Source organism: Botrytis fragariae (assembly GCF_013461495.1).
Source record: "Botrytis fragariae strain BVB16 chromosome Unknown tig00000797, whole genome shotgun sequence".
NCBI classification, from domain to species: domain Eukaryota; kingdom Fungi; phylum Ascomycota; class Leotiomycetes; order Helotiales; family Sclerotiniaceae; genus Botrytis; species Botrytis fragariae.
The window spans coordinates 146862-170580 of record NW_023501013.1 but is presented as its reverse complement, the minus strand read 5'-3'; the positions used below and the strand labels follow the sequence as shown (position 1 = coordinate 170580).

The window sequence follows — 23719 nt, the reverse complement described above, 5'->3', positions numbered from 1 at the left end:
TAGATTAAGAATTTTGATAAATATATTATAAATAAGAAAATAAGTAAATATTATATACTAATATTTAATAGATATAAAAGTTATTAATCTATAGCTTTTCGAAAATACTATAAGAAAAATAATATTATATTATTTAATTTATTACTTTATTCTTTATATTTAATTTAACTATTTGATATTAGTTATTTTAATTCTTTAAAGTATTTATATAATTAACAGATTAAGAATTTTATCAAAATATATATTATTTATATTATTAAAATCAAATTCTTTTAAGTTTTTAAAGTTTATATCATATGAACGTAAGTGAATGACTTTAATTCAATGACTACTATACTATACCTAAGCGAAAGAGACTAGCTCTTTCAGTAGGTCTATATAAGACCTACTACTTCCTGTACATAGCTAGCTCTCTAGATAGAATATAATATAGACAATTAGGACCTACAGTTCGTAGGTACTACGTCTTTTATATCCTTCTCAAACCAACATATATATATTAAGCAATATCTATATCAAATAATAAAACTGAATTTGATAAAACTAGGCTAATTTGATTTGATTTAGAAACTATATTTTTAAAGCTGAATATTTAAATAAAAACTTTATCAAATAAATTAGTTTTAATTAATTCTGAAATATAATAATTTTAAATACTTTATAATCCAATTAAAGCTTTTTTAATATATTTTAATCAAAAATTGTATTATATAATATCAAAATAATTAATTTATATTTATATTTAAGATAATCATAGCTTTAACTAAAAGTATAAAGCTTTTAATTCATACAAATACACTTTTAACTATTAAGATTAATAATCTTCATAAAGCAAATAAAGTATTTAATAAACATTAAAAAACTAAAAAAATGTTTAATACAAAAAGAAGGAATATTCTCAATAGGAAATAAATATAATATATTAGAATAAAAGAATATAAATAATCAAATACAATATAATAAATATACAAATAATAACTTTCAACAAAAAAACAATTTATTATATAATAGTGTAATAAACTAAATCTTTTAAAAATTGAATATATAAAATTTAATTATAGAAATATTATAAAAATCTAATCCCTTTTGAAAAATTCGAATTGACATAAGAGTTATTATAGAAATAGTTTTTTTTATAATGAAAATCGTAATAATTCCTACTTTTTTTAGAATATAATAAGAAAATTTATATAAAAACTATATATTCAAAAGACTATATTTTTACTATTATTTATTATTCTTTTTTATTAATGAAATAATGATTGATTATTAAAATATGATTATTAAAAAAGCTTAATTTTGATACATTTTTGAAGTAGGCTATATACTGATATAGGCCACGCACTGATAAACCATGTTATTAACACCCGAAATATCATTAATGTTGGAAATATACGATATATGACAAATCACGTGAGCTTTGTACGACACGACACTTATATGTATATCTTCCACTTTGTAGTCTAGATCTTTAAGTCTAATGAGTCAGTCTATATAGTCACTAATACATATAACTACTACTAACGTAATTTATCAGTATGTGAGTTATATTAGTATATAAACTATTTTCACTTCAATTTACATTTTCAAATATAGATTATTTAATAATTATTATATTAATTGATTGAAACTATTAAGAATTCAATAATTTAGGATTTATTATATTATTTTAATAAATTCTTGAATTATAATCTAATTTTCTATATTTATTATAATATCTATTAGAAAATACTTTTCCATTAGGATTCTTTTTATTTTAATACTTATTATATTAAATCTGAATATTGATCTTTTATTGAGATAATATATTAAGAGTCTTTTGTTTAATGAGTATTCCTTTTTAATATAATTAAGTTTTTTTTGTATATTGATATTTATTTAATACCTTATTTGCTTTTTGAAGTAAATAAATTTTTGTATTTAAAAGTATATTTTTATAAATTAGTTTTTTTGTATTTTTAGTTAAAATTAATATAGTTTCAAATAAAGGTATAAAAAAACTTAATTGATAATGATTTATTTGAGATTTAATTAATATTGATTAAGAAAGAGTTTCAATTGGATTGTGAGAAATTTAAGAGATTTATTGATTTAGATTGAAAGAGGGGGGGTAGATATATAAATTCGAATATCTAATTTCGAGAGTATAGCTTTAGGATTAAATAAAACTAAACTTATTTCTTGAAATCCTACTTTTATATTCTGAAAAACAATTAATTCTTTATATACAGCTTTAAAAACTATAAAGAATTCAATCTTCGAAATATAATTGATATATATTTTGATAAATCTATCAATTTAACTATTATATAAATATTTCAGATTATTAAAATAATTTATATTAAATAATTGAATTAAATAACTTAAATATAATGATAAATATATATATTTAATATTATTCTTTTTACAATAATTCTGAAATAATATTAATTCATAACTTTTATATTCATTTAATATTAATATTCAATATTTATCTTTTTTTTGATTCTTAATATACTTATTAAAATATTTCAATTATTCTAAATTTGTTTTATTATTTATTTATCTATTAGATATAAATTTAATAGCTTATTCTATAAGAAAATCGATTTCAATATACTAATTAAAAAAATAAATTTATTCTTGAATTATTAGAAATAAAGGAATAGTTTTATTCTCTTTATTTCCATATATTATTACTATAATTTATTCTCGATTATCTGGTTATACTGTTTTATTTCTATTACATTATTTTATATCAATTATAATTATTATAATATTTATAATTCTTATTATAAAATCTGTTTTATTGAAATTATAAAAATCGTAATTAAGAATATTATATTTCGCTTATATATTTATAATTAATTGAAATTAGTTTTTAATAAACTTGGAATCTTTATAGAAAGCTTTTTAGAAATTATAAATATAACTAAAATGTATTTTTAATTTGATTCAATGTTTTATAAATCAATACACTCAAAGTTTTCTAATATATTTTGTATTTCTTAATTTAAAAATATAATTTGCTATATCTTCTACACTCTTGATTTTAGATAGAAATTCTCTTGAACTTATATTGAATATATATTCAATAATAATATTCTTTTTTAATTCTAAAAAATTATAAGATTTATATTAATATTTTATATAAGGAATAAAACTATTAATTCTATATTATAATATTGTATACAGGATATTATATATTTTAGCAATTTTTTGAATACTTAGTTTTTTGTTTTTTTGAATAACTTCGATAACAAAAAGTATACAGACTTTTTGATTATTTGAATCAATTATAAATTATTGATAAAATGTATGTTAAAAGAAAAAAGTGTAAATTGAGATGAAAGTGGTCTACATATTAATATGACTTACATGCTGATAAATTACGTTATACTACTTTCTTTTTAACAATTAATACAAAATGAACTGAGAACGAGACATATTTTTGATTGTTGACTAAAATATCACAAATGAAATAACATAGGATTTAGAAAATCTTTTTTCGAAAAACAGAAAATAGTAGGGTGTCATTTTGCGACTAGAGCGTCATCACTCCTATAATTAAACTTTCTTTCAATTCTATTATAATTAGATTACTCGATCAAAATTCAAAAGACTTAGGATTATTCGACTGCTTCTTTGAGGCTTAGTTAATAATTATTTAACTTTGTTTTTGATTTTATACGTTGCCCGCAAGTTGTACATTAAATGCAAAATTTGTTGGCATACATATTTGGCGATCTGAATTGTAGTGTGAGCTAACTCCCACAGAGTCTGAAACTCTAATTAATGGGAGAAATATAGCCTAAAGCTAGAGTAGGTGTTGTACATGTTCGTCTTCTCCCAACCCCTTCTCGTGCAGTGGCGAAGGGGTCTAGCTAATACAAGAAGCACATTTAATTGGTCAGATCGATCAGAAATCGGATGCCTCCACTGCATCGGCCGATATAGTCGGAGAAAAGCGAGCCAGTCACAATCATTCTAAATACTATCTGTTAGTGATTCTTGAGCTTTATGCATCTCATCTGATTTCAATTGCAATCAGATTCTCGGTACAGTGGGCTCCGTTCACTGCCGTTCATTGTATCTCGTACCTTGGTACTAGCATAGAGTCTTGGGCCGATGAGGCTACTTCGTCATGTCACATGCATGTCGAATCAATACATTAGATGATGCTATTCTGGGTTTTACCGTACACCATTGTTGAGATGGGATTATCCCATACCATGTGTTTCAGTTCACCAGGAAATATTCAACCATATCAAATACCTTATATACGGACATTCCCGCATTTGTCCTCATCAATTGATTTTCAACATCTTTCCAATTTAGTATGAATGAACCAATTGCCATCATCGGTAGTGGTTGTCGTCTAGCCGGAGGATGTCAATCTCCCTCTGAACTTTGGAATCTCCTTCAAGCCCCTTACGATGTTTCTCAGAAGTTCTCCCCGGATCGAACTTCTGCCTCACGCGATGATTCCTTGCCGCGAGGGTATTTTCTCTCACAAGATGTGCGAGAATTTGATGCATCATTCTTCAGTCTCAGCCCATTGGAAGCAGAAGCAATGGACCCCCAGCACCGACTGTTGCTCGAGACAGTATATGAAGCTCTAGAGGAAGCGGGACTTCCTGCGGAGACACTGCGCGGCTCTGATACCGCGGTCTATACGGGAGTGATGTTTCACGACTATCTCTCACTCAGCAGCAAAGATCACATGGCCATCCCCAAATATCATATGACCGGTATTGCCCCAAATAAGGCGTCGAATAGAATTTCATACTTCTTCGATTGGCACGGGCCTTCAGTTACCGTTGATACTGCCTGCTCATCTAGTCTGGTAGCTCTAGACCATGCAGTGCAGCAGTTGCGGAGTGGCTCATCAACTCTTGCTGTGGCAGCAGGGGCCAATTTGCTTCTTGATGGTCGCCCATTTATCGGTTTGAACAAAATGGGAATGCTTTCCCCCACAGGAAGTTGCAAGATGTGGGATAGCAATGCCGACGGCTATGCCAGAGGCGAAGGAATCCTCGCCATGCTGTTGAAACCGCTTCGACTTGCTCTGGCAGATGGTGACAATATACAATGTGTTATCCGAGAGACTGGCGTTAACCATAACGGACGAACTAGTGGAATTACCTTGCCGAGCGCGTCTGCTCAGACAACTCTCATTCGGGATGTTTATCATCGAGCAGGGTTAGATCCCACAAAGCCTTCCGACCGACCACAATATATTGAGGCCCACGGCACAGGCACTCAAGCGGGGGATCCCTTGGAAGCCGAAGCTTTAGCCACGGCTTTCTCACTCACATCATCGCAGCCCGATGAGGCGCATATGTTAGTCGGCAGCATCAAAACTGTCATCGGTCACACAGAAGGAGCAGCTGGACTAGCTGGAATATTGAAAGCATCTCTGGCCATACAGCACGGCATTATTCCGCCAAACCTCGGACTTCAACAATTGAATGAAAAGGTGGCACCATATTGTACCAACATGAACGTGGTCACTAACGCACAGCCATGGCCCACGATGGCTTCCAATACTCCCCGTCGAGTAAGCGTCAATAGCTTTGGTTTTGGAGGAACCAATGCCCATGCCATCCTGGAATCTGTGCCGCTACCAGCTGAAAATGAACGTCGAGAGGCATCTCTGTCACCGACAAGTGGTTCTTCCCTTCCTTATGTGTTTTCTGCTGCCTCAGAACAATCTTTGATTTCAATGCTGAAACAGTATGAAAAATATCTACAAGAAAACCCATCCATTGATTCTACCGAGCTAATTTCCATGCTGGCATCCCGTCGATCTCTTCTCCCCGTTCGTGTTCGATTTCCCGTCTCTTCAATTGCATCTCTTCAACAAGCTATTAAGAGTTCGCTTGAATCAGGAGTGATTGGATATCATTCCCCGCTGAAAGAATCGAAAATCCTCGGCATCTTCACCGGTCAAGGTGCGCAGTGGGCTCAGATGGGAATTGGGCTTTTGGCTGCTAATCCTAGCCTAACTGTCTTTCTTGATGATTTAGACAAGGCTTTGCAATCACTTCCGGAAAGGGATCGCCCGACATGGAGTCTTCGAGAGGAGTTGGAACGGCCATCTGAGGAATCACGAATTAATACTCCTGAAATTTGCCAGCCTGCCTGCACAGCCATCCAGCTAATGCTTGGTCACCTCTTACAGGAATTTTGTGGTGTCTCATTCTCTGCAGTCGTTGGCCATTCATCTGGAGAAATTGCCGCAGCATATTTCGCCGGCTTTTTATGCTCAGCTGACGCCATCCGAATTGCGTTTTATCGAGGTCTACATGTAGCCCGATTCATGTCATCGTCTAATCAAGAGGGTCGGATGTTGGCCGCAGGACTGTCCCAGGATGAAGCAGAGGAATTGTTAGCAGCTACCGAATTCCAGGACCGGTTGTCCCTTGCGGCTGTAAATTCTCCATCTAGTGTAACTCTATCCGGCGATGCAGATGCCATAGAGGAAGCTCAAGCCCAGCTAGCGTACCGCAAGATCTTCAACCGGATGCTCAATGTTGAGACCGCATATCACTCACATCATATGTCAAAATGCTCCTCGGCATATCAGGCTTCGCTTGAAGAATGTCAAATTGAAGTATTGCGCCCTTCGAGTGACGCCCCCTGTTGGTACTCAAGCGTCCAATCAGGAGAATCAATTTCTTTTGTAGGATCGGACAAATTGGGAGCGTCCTACTGGGTTGATAATTTGGTGAATCCAGTTATGTTCCATTATGCCATTCAGAATGCGTTATCCCTCCAACCTGATATCAATTTCTGTCTAGAAGTTGGTCCTCATCCCGCGTTGAAGGGCCCCGCTATGCAAACGATAAAAACTGTGCGGAAAAATCCCCCTCCATACTCTAGCACTCTCAACCGAGCCAAGACTGATCTAGTGGCATTTTCGGAATGCGTCGGGGACTTGTGGGTACATTTGGGAAGTGCAAGAGTTCCACGCTTTGATGCTTTGCAAAATACAAAGCCATCACTCGTTGGCCTCCCAACTTATCCCTGGGACCATCGGCATCGCTTCTGGCTGCCGCCACCTTCAAAAAACTCGACGAAGGGGGTTTGGAATCAGCAAACGTCTCAAAAACGTGTCAATAGTCTACTAGGATACATGATCGACGATGGTAACATCGGCACAACGTATCGTTGGTCCAACAATTTGAGAATTGACCAATTGGGTTGGCTGAGTGGTCATACACTCGAAGGTCAAATTATTTTTCCCGCCACGGGCTATATTGCATTGGCATTGGAGGCTTGTAGACAGTTCGCCGCCGGGCAATCCATTCAGAGCATTACTCTGAAAGACGTCAAGCTTCTTAAAGCCCTTCGCATTGATGAAGCTTCAGGGGCCAACATTACTGTCACCATGAATGTGTCGCAAACCGAAGAGTCTGTCACACAGGCGAAGTTGAGTGTAGATATTCCTCCTACGGAAGATGATGGAAAATTCTCCACTGCTGCCACCATGGACATTATACTCGAGATGGGCTCCCCGATTGATGATCTCTTGCCTGGTAGATCTCATTTTTCCTCCACCATGACGGAGCTTGATCATACCAAAGTATATGACCATCTAGCCAAATTGGGCTACGAATATACAGAAATGTTTCAACGCGTTCGCGGCATTCGCCGATCTCTGGGACAATCAGTCGCGGAGATTGACTGGGACCATACGGCGGACAATGAATACGTTCTTCACCCAGCTTTGCTAGACAATGCCATTCAGGTTCTATTCTCTACCTTTACAGATCATCGCGATGAAAATATGTGGAATCTTTACATGCCAGTATCTGTTGATCAGGTGACCTTGGACTTTTCTCTCTCCTGCCCTGGGGTTGAAGGGACATTCAGCGTAGAAAGTTATTTGCGCAAGGCCGACAGTAGCGGTATTTGCGGGGATGTCACTCTTTTCAACTTCTCTGGGCAAGGAATTATCCAAATGGAAGGACTTAACACCATGCCTGTGTCGCCTGCTACCGAGAACAATGATTTGGTGCTCTTTTCAGAGACAGTATGGGGAGTTTCTGAACCTAACGGCGAGTTAGCGCTGGGTACTCGCAGGGCTTCCCCTGAGACTTTAACAAAGACTCTCGAATGGGAGAGAGTGTCATTGTATTACCTTCGACAGATCGGCCACGAGTTTATCGATCAGAAGACAGGCAACAGAATCCGAACAATCGAAATTGAACCTCATCATGGCGCCTTCCTGGACTACTGCTCTTGGCTCGAAGAAACTGTGCGTGTAGGACAACATCCTTATGCGTCACCATCTTGGTTATCTGACACAGATAAAGAGATTCAGCAGATTTGTTGCCAATACTCCGCTGAGGATATCGATTTCCGATTGATCAAGATGGCGTTCGAAGTTCTTCCTCCAGTCATCAGAAAAGATACCACAATGCTACAAAGCTTCATGGCGGATGATGCTTTAAGCGACTGGTACCAGAATAGCATGGTCTGTGCCCCAGCTGAGGAACCTCTAGGAGAAATCATCTCCCAGATTTCGCATCGCCATCGAGGTTTGAATGTACTTGAGATTGGAGCAGGCACCGGTTGTGCTACAAGATCCGTGCTGCCAGCATTAGGGTCGTCCCTCGCTCGCTACACATTCACTGATGTGTCAGCTGGTTTCTTCGAGAGGGCAGCACAGCAGTTCTCTACATATGCCGATCTTATGGATTTTAAGACCTTCGATCTTGACCAAGATCCCATGGATCAAGGGTTCATTGAAGGTACCTATGACTTGGTTGTTGCATACGCAGTTCTGCATGTGGCATCATCTCTTAGTGATGCTCTAAGGCGAGTCCGACGCCTACTGAAGCCTGGTGGCTTTCTGGTACTTGCCGAGGTCCTGGGAGATGGACCAATAGCTTTAGGCTTGATTTTTGGAGGGTTTACTAGCTGGTGGGCAGGCCGAGAGGAAGGACGACGGTATTCGCCAACCGTCTCGCTGGAGGCATGGCAGGAGGTCCTAGCCAACACCGGCTTCTCCGGCGTTGACACGCACACTCCGCTCAAGGATCCCATCACATGGCCTATCAGTGTCATGGTTTCTCAAGCAGTTGACGATCGGGTTCGATTGCTCCGTGAGCCACTCTTATCAAGCGAGCCAGTACTGGAGGAGTTGATTATCGTCACCGATCCTAACTTTCCATCCCATGATACCATACAACTCCTGAAGAAATTATTGGCTCCTCATGCGAGCCACGTTACTCATTTTAATTCCCTGGCTGAAATAGATGGCACGCCTTTACCAGCCAAAGCTACCGTGCTTAACATGGCTCATCTGGAGATTCAAACATCTGAGAAGGCATGGCGAGGGCTTCAAAATCTTTTGGGAACGCCTCTACTTATGCTTTGGGTCACGGATGATTATTTAAGTGGAAATGCGTCATCTGGGCTGTCCATTGGTTTGGCTCGATCTTTGTTACATGAAATGCCTCATTTGCGTCTGCAGATGATCGACCTGAGCCACGAAGCAAAATCTGACACGGTGGCATCATTAATCGCAAGTAATCTTTTACGCCTGGCAAAAGGTCGCGATAATGATGAACTCTGGACCACGGAACCTGAGATGGTTATTGATGCAATGAGTCGGGTTCTGATTCCACGTCTACAACCTCTAAGAACGGCCAACCACCGGTTGAACAGCTGGAGGAGGAAGATCACCGCTCCGGTTCACGTGGATGAAGATGAAACTGAATTGAGATGGCAGAATGATAACTTCATGCTGGTCGCAAAGGGTCCCCTTCACTCCTATCAAGGCAATTCTCGTGTCATCCGCACGACACGCTCGGCACTAGCAGCCCTACCTCCCCATAATTTGCCAGTATATCTTAATCAAGGCGTGGACATCCTTTCGGGAGAAGTGATTGTCGCCGCTTCTGACACCTTGTCATCTATTCTGACTGTCTCGAAATCTCTTTCAATTCCTGTTGATCTTGAGACCTCCACCCACCCTCAATACCTAGATCTTCTGGCTACCGGCCTGTTGATCAAGTCCATTGTCGATAAAATCACCCCCGGAAATCGTGTTTTGCTTTATGCCGGTGACTCTAATGCAGCGACTTATGAAAAGTTTTGGTCATACCACTTGCATGCAAAAAAATTCCAAGTACACTATGTGACTGGAACAAAGGAGTTGGCCACCACCGCGTTATGGAAATACTGTAATCCACAGGCTCCAAAACGACTCATTACATCATCTCTGCCCAAAGGAATTGACACTTTCATCAATCTCTCAGAAAAAGATGCTGCAGCCAAAGTGCTAGACGCTCTGCCTCCCCATTGCCAGCAATTCACATCTCCTTCGGCGATGATGACTACATCTTCAATTCCTTCCCTTCAGCCAATACAAGACATGACTGAGCTGCTCACAAGCGCTCATGCCGTTGTTCAAAAGTATATCGAATTAGATTTTACCGTCCAACTCCCGGAGTATAGCATCGCAGAGCTACTCAACCGCAAGCCCAAGGAGTTCTCTAGCGTCCCGATCGTAAATTGGTCGTGCCCGACCCCACTCCTTGCTGATTATCAATCGGTAGATATATCAAAGCATATTCTGCGCCCCGATCGGACATACTGGCTTGTTGGATTGACGGGAGATATGGGACAGTCTCTTTGCGACTGGATGGTCTTACATGGTGCTCGAACAATTGTTCTTACCAGTCGACAAGTTCGCATGCCCACTGACTGGGTTGACAGACATCGGGATGATGGAGTCAATATTGTTCCTCTAGCATGGTATGTAACTATTTTCCCCGCTTCCTTCTACTATTTGATACAAGAGCTGACTGTACTAGTGATGTCACCAATGCGGCTTCTTTGAAAGAGATACACACCGTCATCACAAACGAACATCCCCCTCTCGATGGCATAGCCAGCGGTGCAATGGTGATGCGCGAGAATCTCTTCCAAAAAACAACTGCGGAAGAATTTAATCAGGTCATCGAGCCCAAGGTACGGGGTCTACAAAACCTAGATGATATAGTTGGCGACCAACCCTTGCTATTTTTCATCGCCTGCTCTTCAGTCCTGGCAACACTAGGTAATCTCGGACAAAGTGCCTACACAGCCGCCAATGTAGCATCCGAGGCACTAATCGTGCGCCGGCGACAGCGCAAGCTGGCTGGCTCAGTAATCCAGATCTCCCGTATGACAGATGTTGGATATGTGAAGCGCCAACGATCAACATACTCGGCACAGGAAATGAAACGATTGGATGCATACTGTCTGCCCATGGGTGAGCGACAGCTACATGCCTTATTCGCTGAAGGGATTTTGGCTGGTCGGCTGCAGTGCAACTCCATGCCTATTATCACAGCAGGAATTCCCAAAATCCCAACTGATAAAGCGCAGAATGCGGCTTGGATGAAGAATATTCGGTTTTCGCGCTACTGGGAGCAGAGACCGTTGCACCAGGATGATCGAGTTGAAAATAAAACAGGCAATGCCTCGATTCGAATTCAATTATCAGAGTCTAAATCTACTGATGAAGCAGAAGTGATCGTCCGGGGTAAGTGGGCACCGTTTCTTCAGATTAGCAACTATACTGATTCTTTCCTAGATGGTGTCATCACCAAGATCCGAACATTTCTTCATCTCCCATCCGATCAGCCTGTCGCAAAGCATGCAGCTCTGATTGACCTCGGGGTGGATTCGTTGGTTGCGGTTGACATCCGAGCGTGGACGATGACCGAGCTGGGGATTGATATACCGGTCTTGAGGCTTTTGTCTGGCATGACCGTGGATGAGATTGTTGGTGATGTCTTGGAGGCTATCCAGAAATCATGAACGGAAACAACGAAAAGTTTGGTAGGGCTCTGGGGTCATTGTAACGATCTGGTGTTCTCTAAGCAATCGATGCCTCAGATTTGTCTGGCTTGTGTGTAACTTAAAAACTTTCTAGATTTGTTATCATGATACAATTACAAAGACTATGAATGTTCTTCTGACGTTGCTCCCCAAACATTCTTTCAAAGTATTGCTCAGAGAGAGCTATGTGGAAAAATTGTAAAGCAATGATTTCACAAACAATAACACTCAACACTGTCGTTTTAAATCTTTACCAGGTTCGAAATCTACTAGGAGAACAGATGAGAACATTGAATCAGGCTTGAGGGGATGATATCAACGAGCATGTAACAACGTGATCGGGAAATTAAATAATTAAATAAATAGATTTGATTTTCTAAAATTGTTGATTGAGTGTTTGATATTTACAATTGTAAGTTGATCCAGAAGAGACAAAACAAATGCATATTAGGCTCGTATACGCACCGTAGTAGCTGCTACCCCACCATCCAAATTGATCCATCACCAGAACCTTCCATTGATAGCCATATATATCGACTCAAAGCCTCGAACAATAAACACGTAATTCTTACAAGTTTGTATCGACAATTACAGATATATTCTTGTAAACGCATATTTGAACCACCCTGTTCCTAACTTTGTTTTCGAGCCAGAAGGAATTCCAGTTTGCCCACTATGGCCACCACCAAACAACGTCTCGCCCTCTCCATCATTGATTTCCTCTCCACCTCCCTCACCGACGGTACTCTTAACGAAGAAGAGCGCGAATCCATTGAAATCGCCCAGAACTGTATCTCCGAGTCATTCAAAGTTGACCCTACAGATGGCACTCCCAAAGATACCCAAAACCTCCTCCAAATCTACAGTGTCTATGAGAGTCTAAGAAAATCCCAAGCCGCAGCCGCTCCTCCCAAACCCGCCGATGAGAAGCCCACTGGCAAAGAGCCGACCGCAGATGAAAAGAAAGAAGCAGAGGGTCTGAAGAGTCAAGGAAATGCAGCTATGGCTAAGAAGGATTATAAGAAGGCAATCGATTTGTATTCGCAAGCTTTGGCTGTTATCCCCGGCAACCCAATCTTCTTGAGCAATCGTGCTGCTGCTTATTCGGCGTCAAAGGATCACGAATCTGCAAAGGCGGATGCAGAGGCTGCGGTTGATGCGGACCCTAAATATACTAAGGCGTGGTCGAGATTGGGACTCGCAAAGTTCGCATTGGGGGACGCAAGAGGTGCAATGGAGGCTTATGAGCAAGGTATTGAGTATGAAGGAAACGGAGGATCAGATGCGATGAAGAAGGGATTTGAGACTGCAAAGAAGAGAGTGCAGGAATTAGATGCTGCGGGAGAAGATGATGAGGTCGCTGAGAGAGGCACGCCCGGTGCTGGTGCTGGTGGAATGCCAGATTTGGCTAGTTTGGCGGGTATGTTCGGTGGTGGGGCTGGAGGTGGCGGAGGTGGAATGCCAGATTTGAGCTCTATCATGAGTAACCCAATGTTTGCGAGCATGGCTCAAAACCTCATGAGTAACCCGGATGCTTTGAACAATCTCATGAGCAACCCTAGAATACGCGAGATGGCCAATCAATTTGGTGCTGGTGGAGGTGGAGGTGGAGGTGGTGCTGGGGGTAATGGAGGCGGAATGCCTGATCTTTCAAGCTTGATGAATGATCCTTCTATCGCTGAGATGTAAGTATTTCCTTCCCGGATTTTCGTCCTCTTTTGATCCGTTCCTAACAACATCAACAGGGCTAGAAACTTAGGTGGAGCAGGAAGAGGTGCAGGTGCTGGACGTGGTGCTCCTCAATAAACGACATTGCAATTAGTAGTTAACAGATTCCCTTGATGCGCAATTGGTTGATTCGTCGGACCTTCGTTTTACATCTTACATGAGAAAATGAATAGATACACACCACATAGTCATTGCAGGCAAATATGACTTAATGAGTACGCAGTTTTCATCAATAAATAAGTGTTTCAATCGATGTAAGAGAATCTGTGATGTCGTGTATGTTTTTACATGTAGTCTATATTTCTAGCCACGTAACCTAGCTGGTACACAGATTTACGCCTAGGATCATGTCGGCGTTCTTGTCAACAAAAGTAATGGCAGGGTGCCGATACCTTTTTACGAAAAGTATCAGATCAGAAATTAAGACTTGAGAGATGGATTGCATTACAATGAAGGACATATGGGCGGGAAAGCATCATTTTACCTTAAGGCTTGCGCTGGGGCAATGAGCTTGAATAAAAACCATCCATCAGATGATACCCAGGTATAGATGAGTTATGCTGTATAATAAATAACCTAACTCTTACTACCTATCTATATGAGGATTCAGAGAGCTTATACAAAAGAGAGGGATTATATTATAAACATTTTTAAACTTGACATAGCGACAATCGAGAGAATATTTGCAAAAGTTCTTTAATTCCACTTCATTCCATTACTTATCTGATGTTCAAATAAATCGCAAGTTCGACCTATGTGTTCTAGGAAGGATGTCAGATCTGAGAATGGAGGATAAGTGGGTTGACGGAGGCAGGACTGTATGTTTGAGCTAGTGTTTGTACTTGAGTCTTGATAGATGGATTTAGATATGATGTGATATTATGTTTGTGTTCTTTCTGTATTCTGTATAAATATCAAAGAGATGAGCATCCGAGGAATCTGGGGATCATAGAGGGACCGAGGGTACGTTCATCGTGAGTTTTAAGTCTTGAGAAATGTGGTGGTGAGATGAGGATTTTAGAATTGGTATATCATGGATGGATGTGTAGGTCAGGGTTGTGAGGTCAGATAGAGGGTGTGTCGTAGTTTGAACTTTGTATGGTGTTTATTTTTGAATGTGATGTAGGGAGATGGGACTTGAGAAACCTAGTATGCGTAGATGGTGGGATTAGACTTTGGAAAAGGCACCTAACTAGGTATATAGATATTTTCAGATTTTGGGGATAGATAGTCAAAGTTTTGTATCATATATGTGATGATTAGAGGGACTACCATGAGATATCAAAAACACCCATTATAAGTTTTGAAATTCCAAATGAAATCCATTCTTCATCTTCGTCCTCCCTTCCTCCCCTATTGGTTCTTATTCAGACATCTCCAACGACCGATTCGATATTCGGATGATCCATCTGCAAACTCCTTTTGGAATTATTATCCTATCCACTACTTATATGGAATACATCTCATACCTAATCAGTGGGCCGTGATCCAATCCCGGTTCCGTTTCCAAAGGTCTCCTACTCCCACCATTTCATGTCCATCCATCCGTATCTACGAACTTCTTCCCCTCTCTCTTTTCCCCTTGTCCGTCGCCCTCGACACTTTTTTCTTTTCCCCTCACCCTTCCCAACTTGATGTTTTGATAAATTTCTGTTCTTGATCTAAAGCAAGAAAGCTATGTCAAGGAAACAAGCAAGTCCCACAATAGCGAGGAGAATACCGGCTGTGTTACCAATCTTGGAGGAAGAGGGGAGCAGGGCTGCGCATTGGATTTTTGTTGTGGGGTATTGTTGGTCTGGATGCTAGACATGATGTAGAGAAGATAGAGGTGGGAGGATGGGAAGAGGTGATCAAGATAGAGGAATGAAGTGATACCGATCAAGTTGAAGTTGTCTACTAGATATGACAGAAATGAAGAATGGGAACAAGGGGCTGTATATGCTTTCAAGATGAGTCGGTCATTGTGTGAAGGGCGATGGCTGAAATAGTGGCAGAATTCCAATTTGAATTATTGTGAGCTGAAGCGTGTAGTCGGGGATAGCTACAGCAAGTTGGGTCGCTTGAGATGAGATTCTGACAATGAGAGTAGCCTCTATCGCGCAGGAAAAATGTTTAAAGGTGAGGAAGTAGAGAGATCAGCAGATGCCAACGACGTGAAAAACTAAGTACATATTGACGTTTGAGTTGGTGAAGTAGAATAGATGTTATTGAAGTTTTTTATTTTACTGTGGAGAACTTGAAAAGTATGCTTGTCTCGAACCTAGTATAGCTGTTTCCTTGATATTTCCATGAATACCCGACGCCAATTGCCCTGAGCAGTTGAGGGGCGATATCACTGCAATTTTTAGGACTATCAATTTTGTACTGGAATCTTGCTCTATCATCCTCTGAGAGAGATGAAAGGTTGCTTGAAGGAGCAAGAAGGCTAAGGTATAGATTTTCGAGCTCTCTGGTATATCCCGTAACGATGTGCTGGCACTGTGACGGTACAAAAGGCTCAACAGAATGACTGAAGGAAGTGATCAGGCCAAAAATAGGGTTTCTGAATGGAATATCGAAATTTAAGACATACGAAGGAATAAATCGCCACGATCATTGATGTGAAGACGGATATAATGCCTTAAAATCTAATTTTCAAATTAGTACCAACAAGCCTGGTCACACCCACCACACTCAAAAGCACGTGGCTTTACTCCGAAGCTATTTCCCATATCAAAAAGTGATGAGCCTCAACCCTTGAACGCTTCTGAGGCATGACAGGATAAACTCCTGATAGGGCTAGAAAGCATGTTCAGAGGTAGATATTAGGTGAAGGGATATACATAGACGCAAGCGAATCCTGTCGGTGCCAAGTTAGTACAATCAAAAGCCATTTTTGTGCCATAATGTCTCGATGGAAGTTCTTCAATCATCATCGGTAACCTCTCTGTCGTTCTTCGAGATTAATAGCTTACTAGCATGATCTTGCCTGCGCCATGATGATCTCAGTCGTATGAAACCAATATGAGTACAGAAATGGTAATGTGGCACTTCAACACAACATTGTCTCCAAACTGAGACTCTATGATAGCAGAAATCGTAAACTTATTCACTTGGTGACAGTATGATAGTATGTCAGTTGTATATGTAATCAAGAAGAGTATGTACGCATCGAGGATAGAAAAGCCGAGCTCTTGATACTGCAATGCGAAACGATATATGAAACTCCTATCGAAACATCTCCAAGCCCCGTAAATAATAAGCCACGATATAAGTCCACGTTGTGGCCAGAGAGAAAGTACATGTGAATTTTAACTGCGTGATATGAAAGATGCACTCATTCGATGTAAGACAATGACACAGACAACTGAATCTTGATCCTCACCTAGTCAAGCGACACCAGTCTCCGGAAAACTTTCCAAAAGGGATCAGAGATGATGTGAATGATAGAAGACGATGGAAATCATTCCCGGCCCAAACTGATAGTCTTTCTGTAGACCTTGGGTGAGGGAACAAAATACGAAGTGGTAGTCTTTTATCCAAACGAAGAGTCGAGAAAATTGAGACTAGGGATTTATTAAAGTTGAGAAAGTAGATTTAAACCAGCAGCGGTGACCCCGAAGAGGGCTGCACAAAGCCGAATTCGGTGACGGCACGTGATCGAGTAATGTGACTTGGTAATGGGGCATCGATATCTACCCCACCATCTTTACTATTCGTTGGAAAAATAAATTGATATCATACGAATTTGATAAAACAATTGCTTTCCGTCAATAGGACCTTACCATTAATCCTGTAAGATTCATTACATCCATCCGGCAGAAAGATAATCTTCCGTACACTGATATGGCACTTCAAAGATGCCATAACAGTCTCACAGGTATATTCAGTGATAGCCTCGAAATAGCCAAAGATTGAACGCATTGAAAAAAAAAGTCGTCATTGCATTTCATGGCATTCTATCAATCGTTAATTTACATAATTGTATCCTGACGCCTAATGTGAGACCAGCTCAAATCCCAAATTACTTCTCTTCTGGCCAAACGTTGTAACCGAAGGTATCCTTCATGTTAACGAATCTTGTCGCTCTTCCCTCTGCGACCTTGTTGACAGCCGCAAAATCTTCATCACTGAGAGTGATCAATTTCGCATTACCTGCGATTCTTCCTGGGTTGCTACTCTTAGGTAGAACGGCATAGCCTCTCTTCAATCCCCATGCGATCAGTACCTGCGCCAGCGAAGCACCATTCTTCTCTGCGATGGCATTGAGATCTTTGTTGGTAGAAACCTTCTCACCAGTACCGGGAACTTGGTCTTGGCTTCCCAATGGAGAGTACGCGACTGGTACAACATCCTTGGAAAGGCAGTAGTCGATGAGCTTTTGTTGTGGGAGGAAAGGATGGATCTCGATTTGGTTAATTGTTGGCTTAACCTCAGCGAATGCCAAAAGCTGCTCAAGTCCTTTCTCGGTCCAATTCGAGACACCAATAGCCTTTGCGAGTCCCTCCTTGTATAACTTCTCCATTGCTCTCCATGTTGGCTCTGGGTTTTCTGTCAAATCCTTCTTGATGACGTACTATTTTAATGTTAGAATTCTGGTCTTGCAGTTGTTGTTGAATGCAATGCGGTGCTTACCTTGCCATCAGCACCAATCTTTACTGATCTGTCCTCGTTCTTCTCTGCAGCAATTGGCCAATGTACCAAGAATGCATCAATGTATGGGGTTTGAAGCTTCTCTAACGAGTTCTTCAAGCTCCATTCGACGTCTTCAGGCTCGTGGAGGTGATTCCAGACTTTTGTGACAATGAAAATGTCGGATCTCTTCACACTTGGGTTGGCATCAAGGAACTCCTTTACGGCTGTTCCGACTTCGTTCTCATTCTGATAAAACCAAGCGCAGTCCAAGTGTCTGTATCCTGCATTCAAGGCTGCTACGACGGCCTTGTGTGTCTCTCCTACGCTACCCTCACTAGCAAATGTGCCGAAACCAAAAGCTGGCATTTGAACTCCATTGTTCAACTTGATCAAAGGACCTGTAACTGCTGGTGCTGCCATAATGTAAAAATGTATGTATTATTCTGAGTTCTATCGGAGGGGTAAAGAAGCGGGGTATAATTCGAAAGTAAAAAAATTCTATGTGTTTGTTTTCAGAAAAGGGTGGGATGAATTAATTGTATGTTTTCCTAGGTAAGCTCCGTTAGAATATGTAAGTAAATATGTATCAACAGAAGCTTCTAGTCATGGCACAAACTCTGCATGATTTCTCTTACTCGGGATCGATGATTTGATTGCATATGATGTCTCGTCTCAACATAACAGAATATGACGTATCATGCGGATTCATGCTCCTTCATGCCCCTCATAAGGTTTCTTTCTAAATTGTGCTAAGTCATGTAAAACCCACTTGAGTCAGGGTCCTAAGAGTGGATATAATGGTGGTGGGCACAATTATGGAAAGGAAGTGTAGACCGACAAATAGCTGTTGAGGAAAGCGTCCGGGTGAAATTGAAATTATCAATGGTGAAGGAGTGTACGTAATAAGAGGGTGGTAACTGCTGCTGTTATTTGGGTTGCTTGGCAATAGTAAATGTATAGTGGAAGTTGTAGCAAATGTGGTAAAAGGGCCGTAGATCGATCGATGCCGATATGAAGGAAAAGCCACTGGTAAAATTTCCTTTTTCTTCCTTGCAGTGTTCCTGTCTAATAAGAGACGGCGACATGTGGGAGGATATTTGTCGGGTTCAAAAGACTACCAAGGCTAGTAGTCAAGGCTGTGGCGGTTGGAAATCTCGGGGAGAAGAATATACCCAGATATGCAAGGCTTGAGAAATCAGACCAAATTTTCATTCCGTTTTTTCTTGATTTGCTGGGAAGCTCTGATGGCACGCCGCTTACTAAGCCGAAGAAAGGTTTATCCGAGCTTACGCCAAGACACTGGTAAACCTTATTTCCGCCCATTCATCAACTAAAGCACTCCCCGGGACCAAGAAATATATCCTCACCCTCTCATACAATGTGTGCAACATTATATCATCTGAAGCATAATATCCTTCATCAATACGATGCCAGCATACGGTTTCATATTCGGGTTACTTGTCTATTCAAGCAAGACAACAAAGAAATGAAGAACAACAATTAGAGCCAACGCATAAGTCAATTTGATTTCCTGCCAAAACTGTATGAGGTATCCTTCAATATTGATCGACATCGCATGAGTAAGATATGGTAAGAGTCAATGAAGCACACAGAAGAAATATGGATCGATTCCTTACCGTTTTAGAAACTACCCGTCGTGTATGTATAAATAATCAACTAATCGGGCATACTACGGTGTGTCTATTCTCACCTCACATTCTTTAATGTGGTCCCTCAGACGTCATGCTGGATCCCTTTCCCTTGACAACTTATCCACCCAAGCGCAATTCATGAATACAAACTTTCGCAGCCTTCCCTCTACTAGGTTATCCGATGAACCCACATTATTGCCTTATCTGAAGCACAAATTTTCAAAATTGGAAAACTACCTGACTTCATTCGCAGACGTAATTCCACCCATGACAAGGACAGCCTGGATAAGGTGAACGGGATCCGCTTTTGATACAAAACTTTTCCGCGCCGGCCAAGGCGGACTTGATGATACATACGAAGTACAGGTATTCATGTTTCAATATACTTTGACGGATCATGATTGTGGATCTTGGTGCATGCTTTTCGGCAAGTTGAAGACGATATTTCATTGCAAATACGGATCCAATCATGCAGTGCTATGAGCTCACTTCCTTCGGCGTCGGCGTCAATACAAGGTCAGTTCCTAACAAGTTATTCCTACTCATTCTCTAGCTTGGTTTCAAGAATCTGAATTTCAGATATATACGCTGTGCTCCCGCGCTATGTTTGTCTTCTCAACTTTATACTTCTGATTCTTCCTCATTACCGTTACCATATACAGATAATCTACTCTTCTACACCCAAATCTTATACCCCTAACTTCTAAACTACACTTCACTATGCCTGGTTTCGATGATAAAGATTTGGCTGCTCAAGCCCAGCCTGCCTCCAATGGAACCTCCGCATCCCAAACAGAACACAAAAGCTCAACAACTCCAGGTTTCAACCACAACTTGGTGGTTCCAGGTGATGATGAAGACTCTGGACCAATTGAGGTTCCAGCCTCAAGGTCCTCCGTCGCAGAGACTCAATCACTCATGCATTCATTGAGTCTTGAAAACAGAGCCAATGGACGTAGAGGTTCAAGAAACAGCTTTGGTGCTGCTCTTCCAATTCCCCGCTCAAAGCGTCAATCTCGTCTCTCATCTGTTGTCACCCAGGATCGACCTTCGAGACCTGGAATGCCAGCCATTCAACCAACCCGCGAGATCCTCTCCTCGCAGGTTCAAGACATGTCCAAGATCAAGACTGAAGCTGCAAAGAACATGGCATTCGCTTTCGATATTGATGGTGTTCTCGTTCACGGTGATCGTTTGATCCCAGAAGGAAAGAGAGCATTGGAGATCTTGAACGGTGATAACGAGCTCGGTATCAAGATCCCCCACATTTTCTTGACCAACGGTTCCGGAAAGGTTGAGCCAACTCGTTGTGCTCAGCTCTCCAAGATTCTCGGAAACCCTGTTGCAACCGAACAATTCATTCAATCCCACACTCCCATGTCCGCTTTGGCTGAATATTACGACACTGTCTTGGTTGTTGGTGGTGAGAACTACCAGTGCCGAGAGGTTGCTAAGTTGTACGGATTCAAGGATATCGTCGTACCAAACGACATCGTAGCCTCTATTCCTACCATCTCCCCACTCAAAGAGTTCTTCACCGCTGAGCAACGTGCTACATCCACTCCAAGAGATTTCAGCAAGGTTAAGATTGATGCCATCCTTGTCTTCTCTGATTCCCGCGACTATGCCACCGATCTCCAAATCATCATGGATCTTCTTCAATCTGAGGATGGTGTTCTCGGTACTCGTGCCAAGGACCCTGTCTCCCAACGTATCCCAATCTACTTCTCTCAAGGAGATCTCTTGTGCCCTAGCGAGCATCCAACTCCTCGTATGTCTCAAGGTACTTTCCGTATTGCTCTCGAGGCTATTTACAAATCCATCACCGGAGTTGAACTCGAACGTGTTGTCTACGGAAAGCCTGAATTGGCCACCTACAAGTATGCCGATGAGGTCATGGCATCATGGATGGAGACTATTCACGGAGAGGAGAAGTTGCCAGAGAACATCTACATGATCGGTGATAACCCAGCATCTGATATCATCGGTGGTAACAACTACGGCTGGAACACTTGTTTGGTCCGCACTGGTGTGTTCCAAGGTGGTGAGAACGACGAGGAGAACCCAGCCAACTTTGGTGTCTTCAACAACGTTTTGGAAGCCGTCCAGACTGCTTTGAGAAAGCAATTGGGTGATGACTTCAGAATGAACTGGAGCGATTCCATGAACCCAGTCGTTGGCGATTCTTCTGCTAGCGCCATTGAGTAGAGTATTTTTACGAAGACAACGAATTTTCTTGACACTACTATTATCGCATTTGCGAGCTTCTGGGGCATTTTCAATTTGTTCCGTTCCGGGACATGTATGAAATTTACGATTGATAAATTTGGGAAACAATTTTCAGCATAGGTGCTTATTGTTGTGATGGGAAGGAAAAAGGCGTTTCATAATTTTACAATATCTCATCGCTCGAAAGAGCTGCATGTTTAACAATACTATTTCATATTACGACTTCTCATATACGACCTTCTACTTGCAGATATTTTTATGTGATACTCTATGAATGAAAGGATTCCAATTTACTGACTTTAAAGTGTCGTTATTCTCTTGGTTATGGTCTGCGGTCCATATACTTGAGCAATATGCGAATTTCGTCTCCACCTCCGACGACATCTTCCAAATAGCAGGAAGCTCACCCAAGAATCTTTTCTCAATCTCAAGTGGTGATTGGACGGAAGCCTTCCATAATCTACTTTGATGCCAGACGAGAGAGCGCTCATGAAAGGAGAAAGTATCCCCGGTATCGGAATTGATGGTGAGCGATATAGGTAACATGAACCAATTTACGATGGGTAAGTGGACCCGATATCAGCATCAAGAGAGAAGAATGGAGGGCACAAAGAAGAGTCATGGATTTTGGTATGAAAGCTGTGGATATTGAGTTTCGGTGGGACAGTAAGAGGAGGTCGCAATGGAGTCAGTCATAGAATGTCAATAGATTCGCTCATACTCCATTGGTTATACACATATTGGATACTTATACGTCCATACTCTGAGAAGGTTACTGACTATCCTCCATGCCGTCTTCCCCAAGAACAAGGCTATTTATGTTTGGTGTCAGCTGACCAATGCTTTTGTGCCTTCCTCATTCACAGCAAACCAAAAATACCATCACTTCAGAGGTTTCTCCAATAACGAGCTTAAAAGATCTATGCGCATTTCAACACAAGCTATGGCTGGCCTCCTATCGAATCAACACAGTCATTCAGCTGTAAGCTCTCATAAATTACTTCAAAGTCATGGGTATCAGATATTCATAAATATGATTTTGATCTTTATGCCTTGAGGCATGTACTACTATAAGCGCCAACATCACTTAGTTGGTATTATCTCAACTTTTTTATCGTTGACCATCTGGGTGTTCGCTTCGATATCCAATGGAAGATATCGGTAATTTCTTCTAGTAATTCAATTGTTTTGATTTCAATATATCATGTAATCTTCTCGATCTACCTTCTTCTCTTCCATCACAAATTCTCATCACCACCTTCAACCCTCGAGACAACTACCATATACTCCGAATTGCCAGGCAACTTCTTTCCATCCTCCCAACGTTCTGCACTTCAAAAAAGCTTAATATATTCGAAACGCTTTCAGGACCCAATATGCAATTCGAAAGTTGGAGCAACCTCGACCGTAAATCACTATTTTTTCGAACTTCTATGATTGTCTTGTCTGCTATAACTGCTATTTTCTTTGTTTACATCGTCGTTGCTCTTAGCAGAAGATAGAAAGAAATTTGTGAGTTTGAATCACTCACTGCGTCTCGAGTTTAAAGAACTGACCAAGACTTTAGGAAATACAACTTCGAGAAAGTGTATGTTTGTCTCATGTCATCACCTTTGACGCCATCACAAGTACCTTTACATGATGAATATTATCATTGAAAGGGAAAGATTCTTTTA

The 23719-nt window shown here is 40.6% G+C and overlaps 4 protein-coding genes across 4 annotated transcripts; 3 read left to right on the top strand and 1 right to left on the bottom strand.

The window, feature by feature from the left end:
- Positions 1-4318: 4318 nt before the first annotated feature.
- Positions 4319-11799, top strand: Bfra_010422 (putative polyketide synthase protein; the record flags this gene model as incomplete). The annotated part of the gene is made up of 3 exons (XM_037340754.1): positions 4319-10749; positions 10809-11521; positions 11573-11799. 3 exons carry the CDS (start codon positions 4319-4321, stop codon positions 11797-11799), a joined length of 7371 nt encoding a protein of 2456 aa, XP_037186397.1.
- A 696-nt stretch (positions 11800-12495) lies between these two features.
- Bfra_010421 (putative small glutamine-rich tetratricopeptide repeat-containing protein) lies at positions 12496-13764 on the top strand (the record flags this gene model as incomplete). Its single annotated transcript, XM_037340753.1, has 2 exons — positions 12496-13505; positions 13566-13764. 2 exons carry the CDS (start codon positions 12496-12498, stop codon positions 13624-13626), a joined length of 1071 nt encoding a protein of 356 aa, XP_037186396.1. The 3' UTR covers positions 13627-13764.
- Positions 13765-17551: 3787 nt separating this feature from the next.
- On the bottom strand, positions 17552-18700 carry Bfra_010420 (putative glycerol dehydrogenase protein; the record flags this gene model as incomplete). Its single annotated transcript, XM_037340752.1, has 2 exons — positions 18163-18700; positions 17552-18103 (listed from the first exon to the last, which is right to left on the bottom strand). The coding sequence occupies exons 1-2, from the start codon at positions 18580-18582 to the stop codon at positions 17552-17554; spliced, it is 972 nt and encodes a 323-aa protein (XP_037186395.1). The 5' UTR covers positions 18583-18700.
- A 1834-nt stretch (positions 18701-20534) lies between these two features.
- On the top strand, positions 20535-22022 carry Bfra_010419 (putative phosphatidyl synthase protein; the record flags this gene model as incomplete). Its single annotated transcript, XM_037340751.1, has 1 exon — positions 20535-22022. The coding sequence occupies one exon, from the start codon at positions 20535-20537 to the stop codon at positions 22020-22022; it is 1488 nt and encodes a 495-aa protein (XP_037186394.1).
- Positions 22023-23719: the final 1697 nt, after the last annotated feature.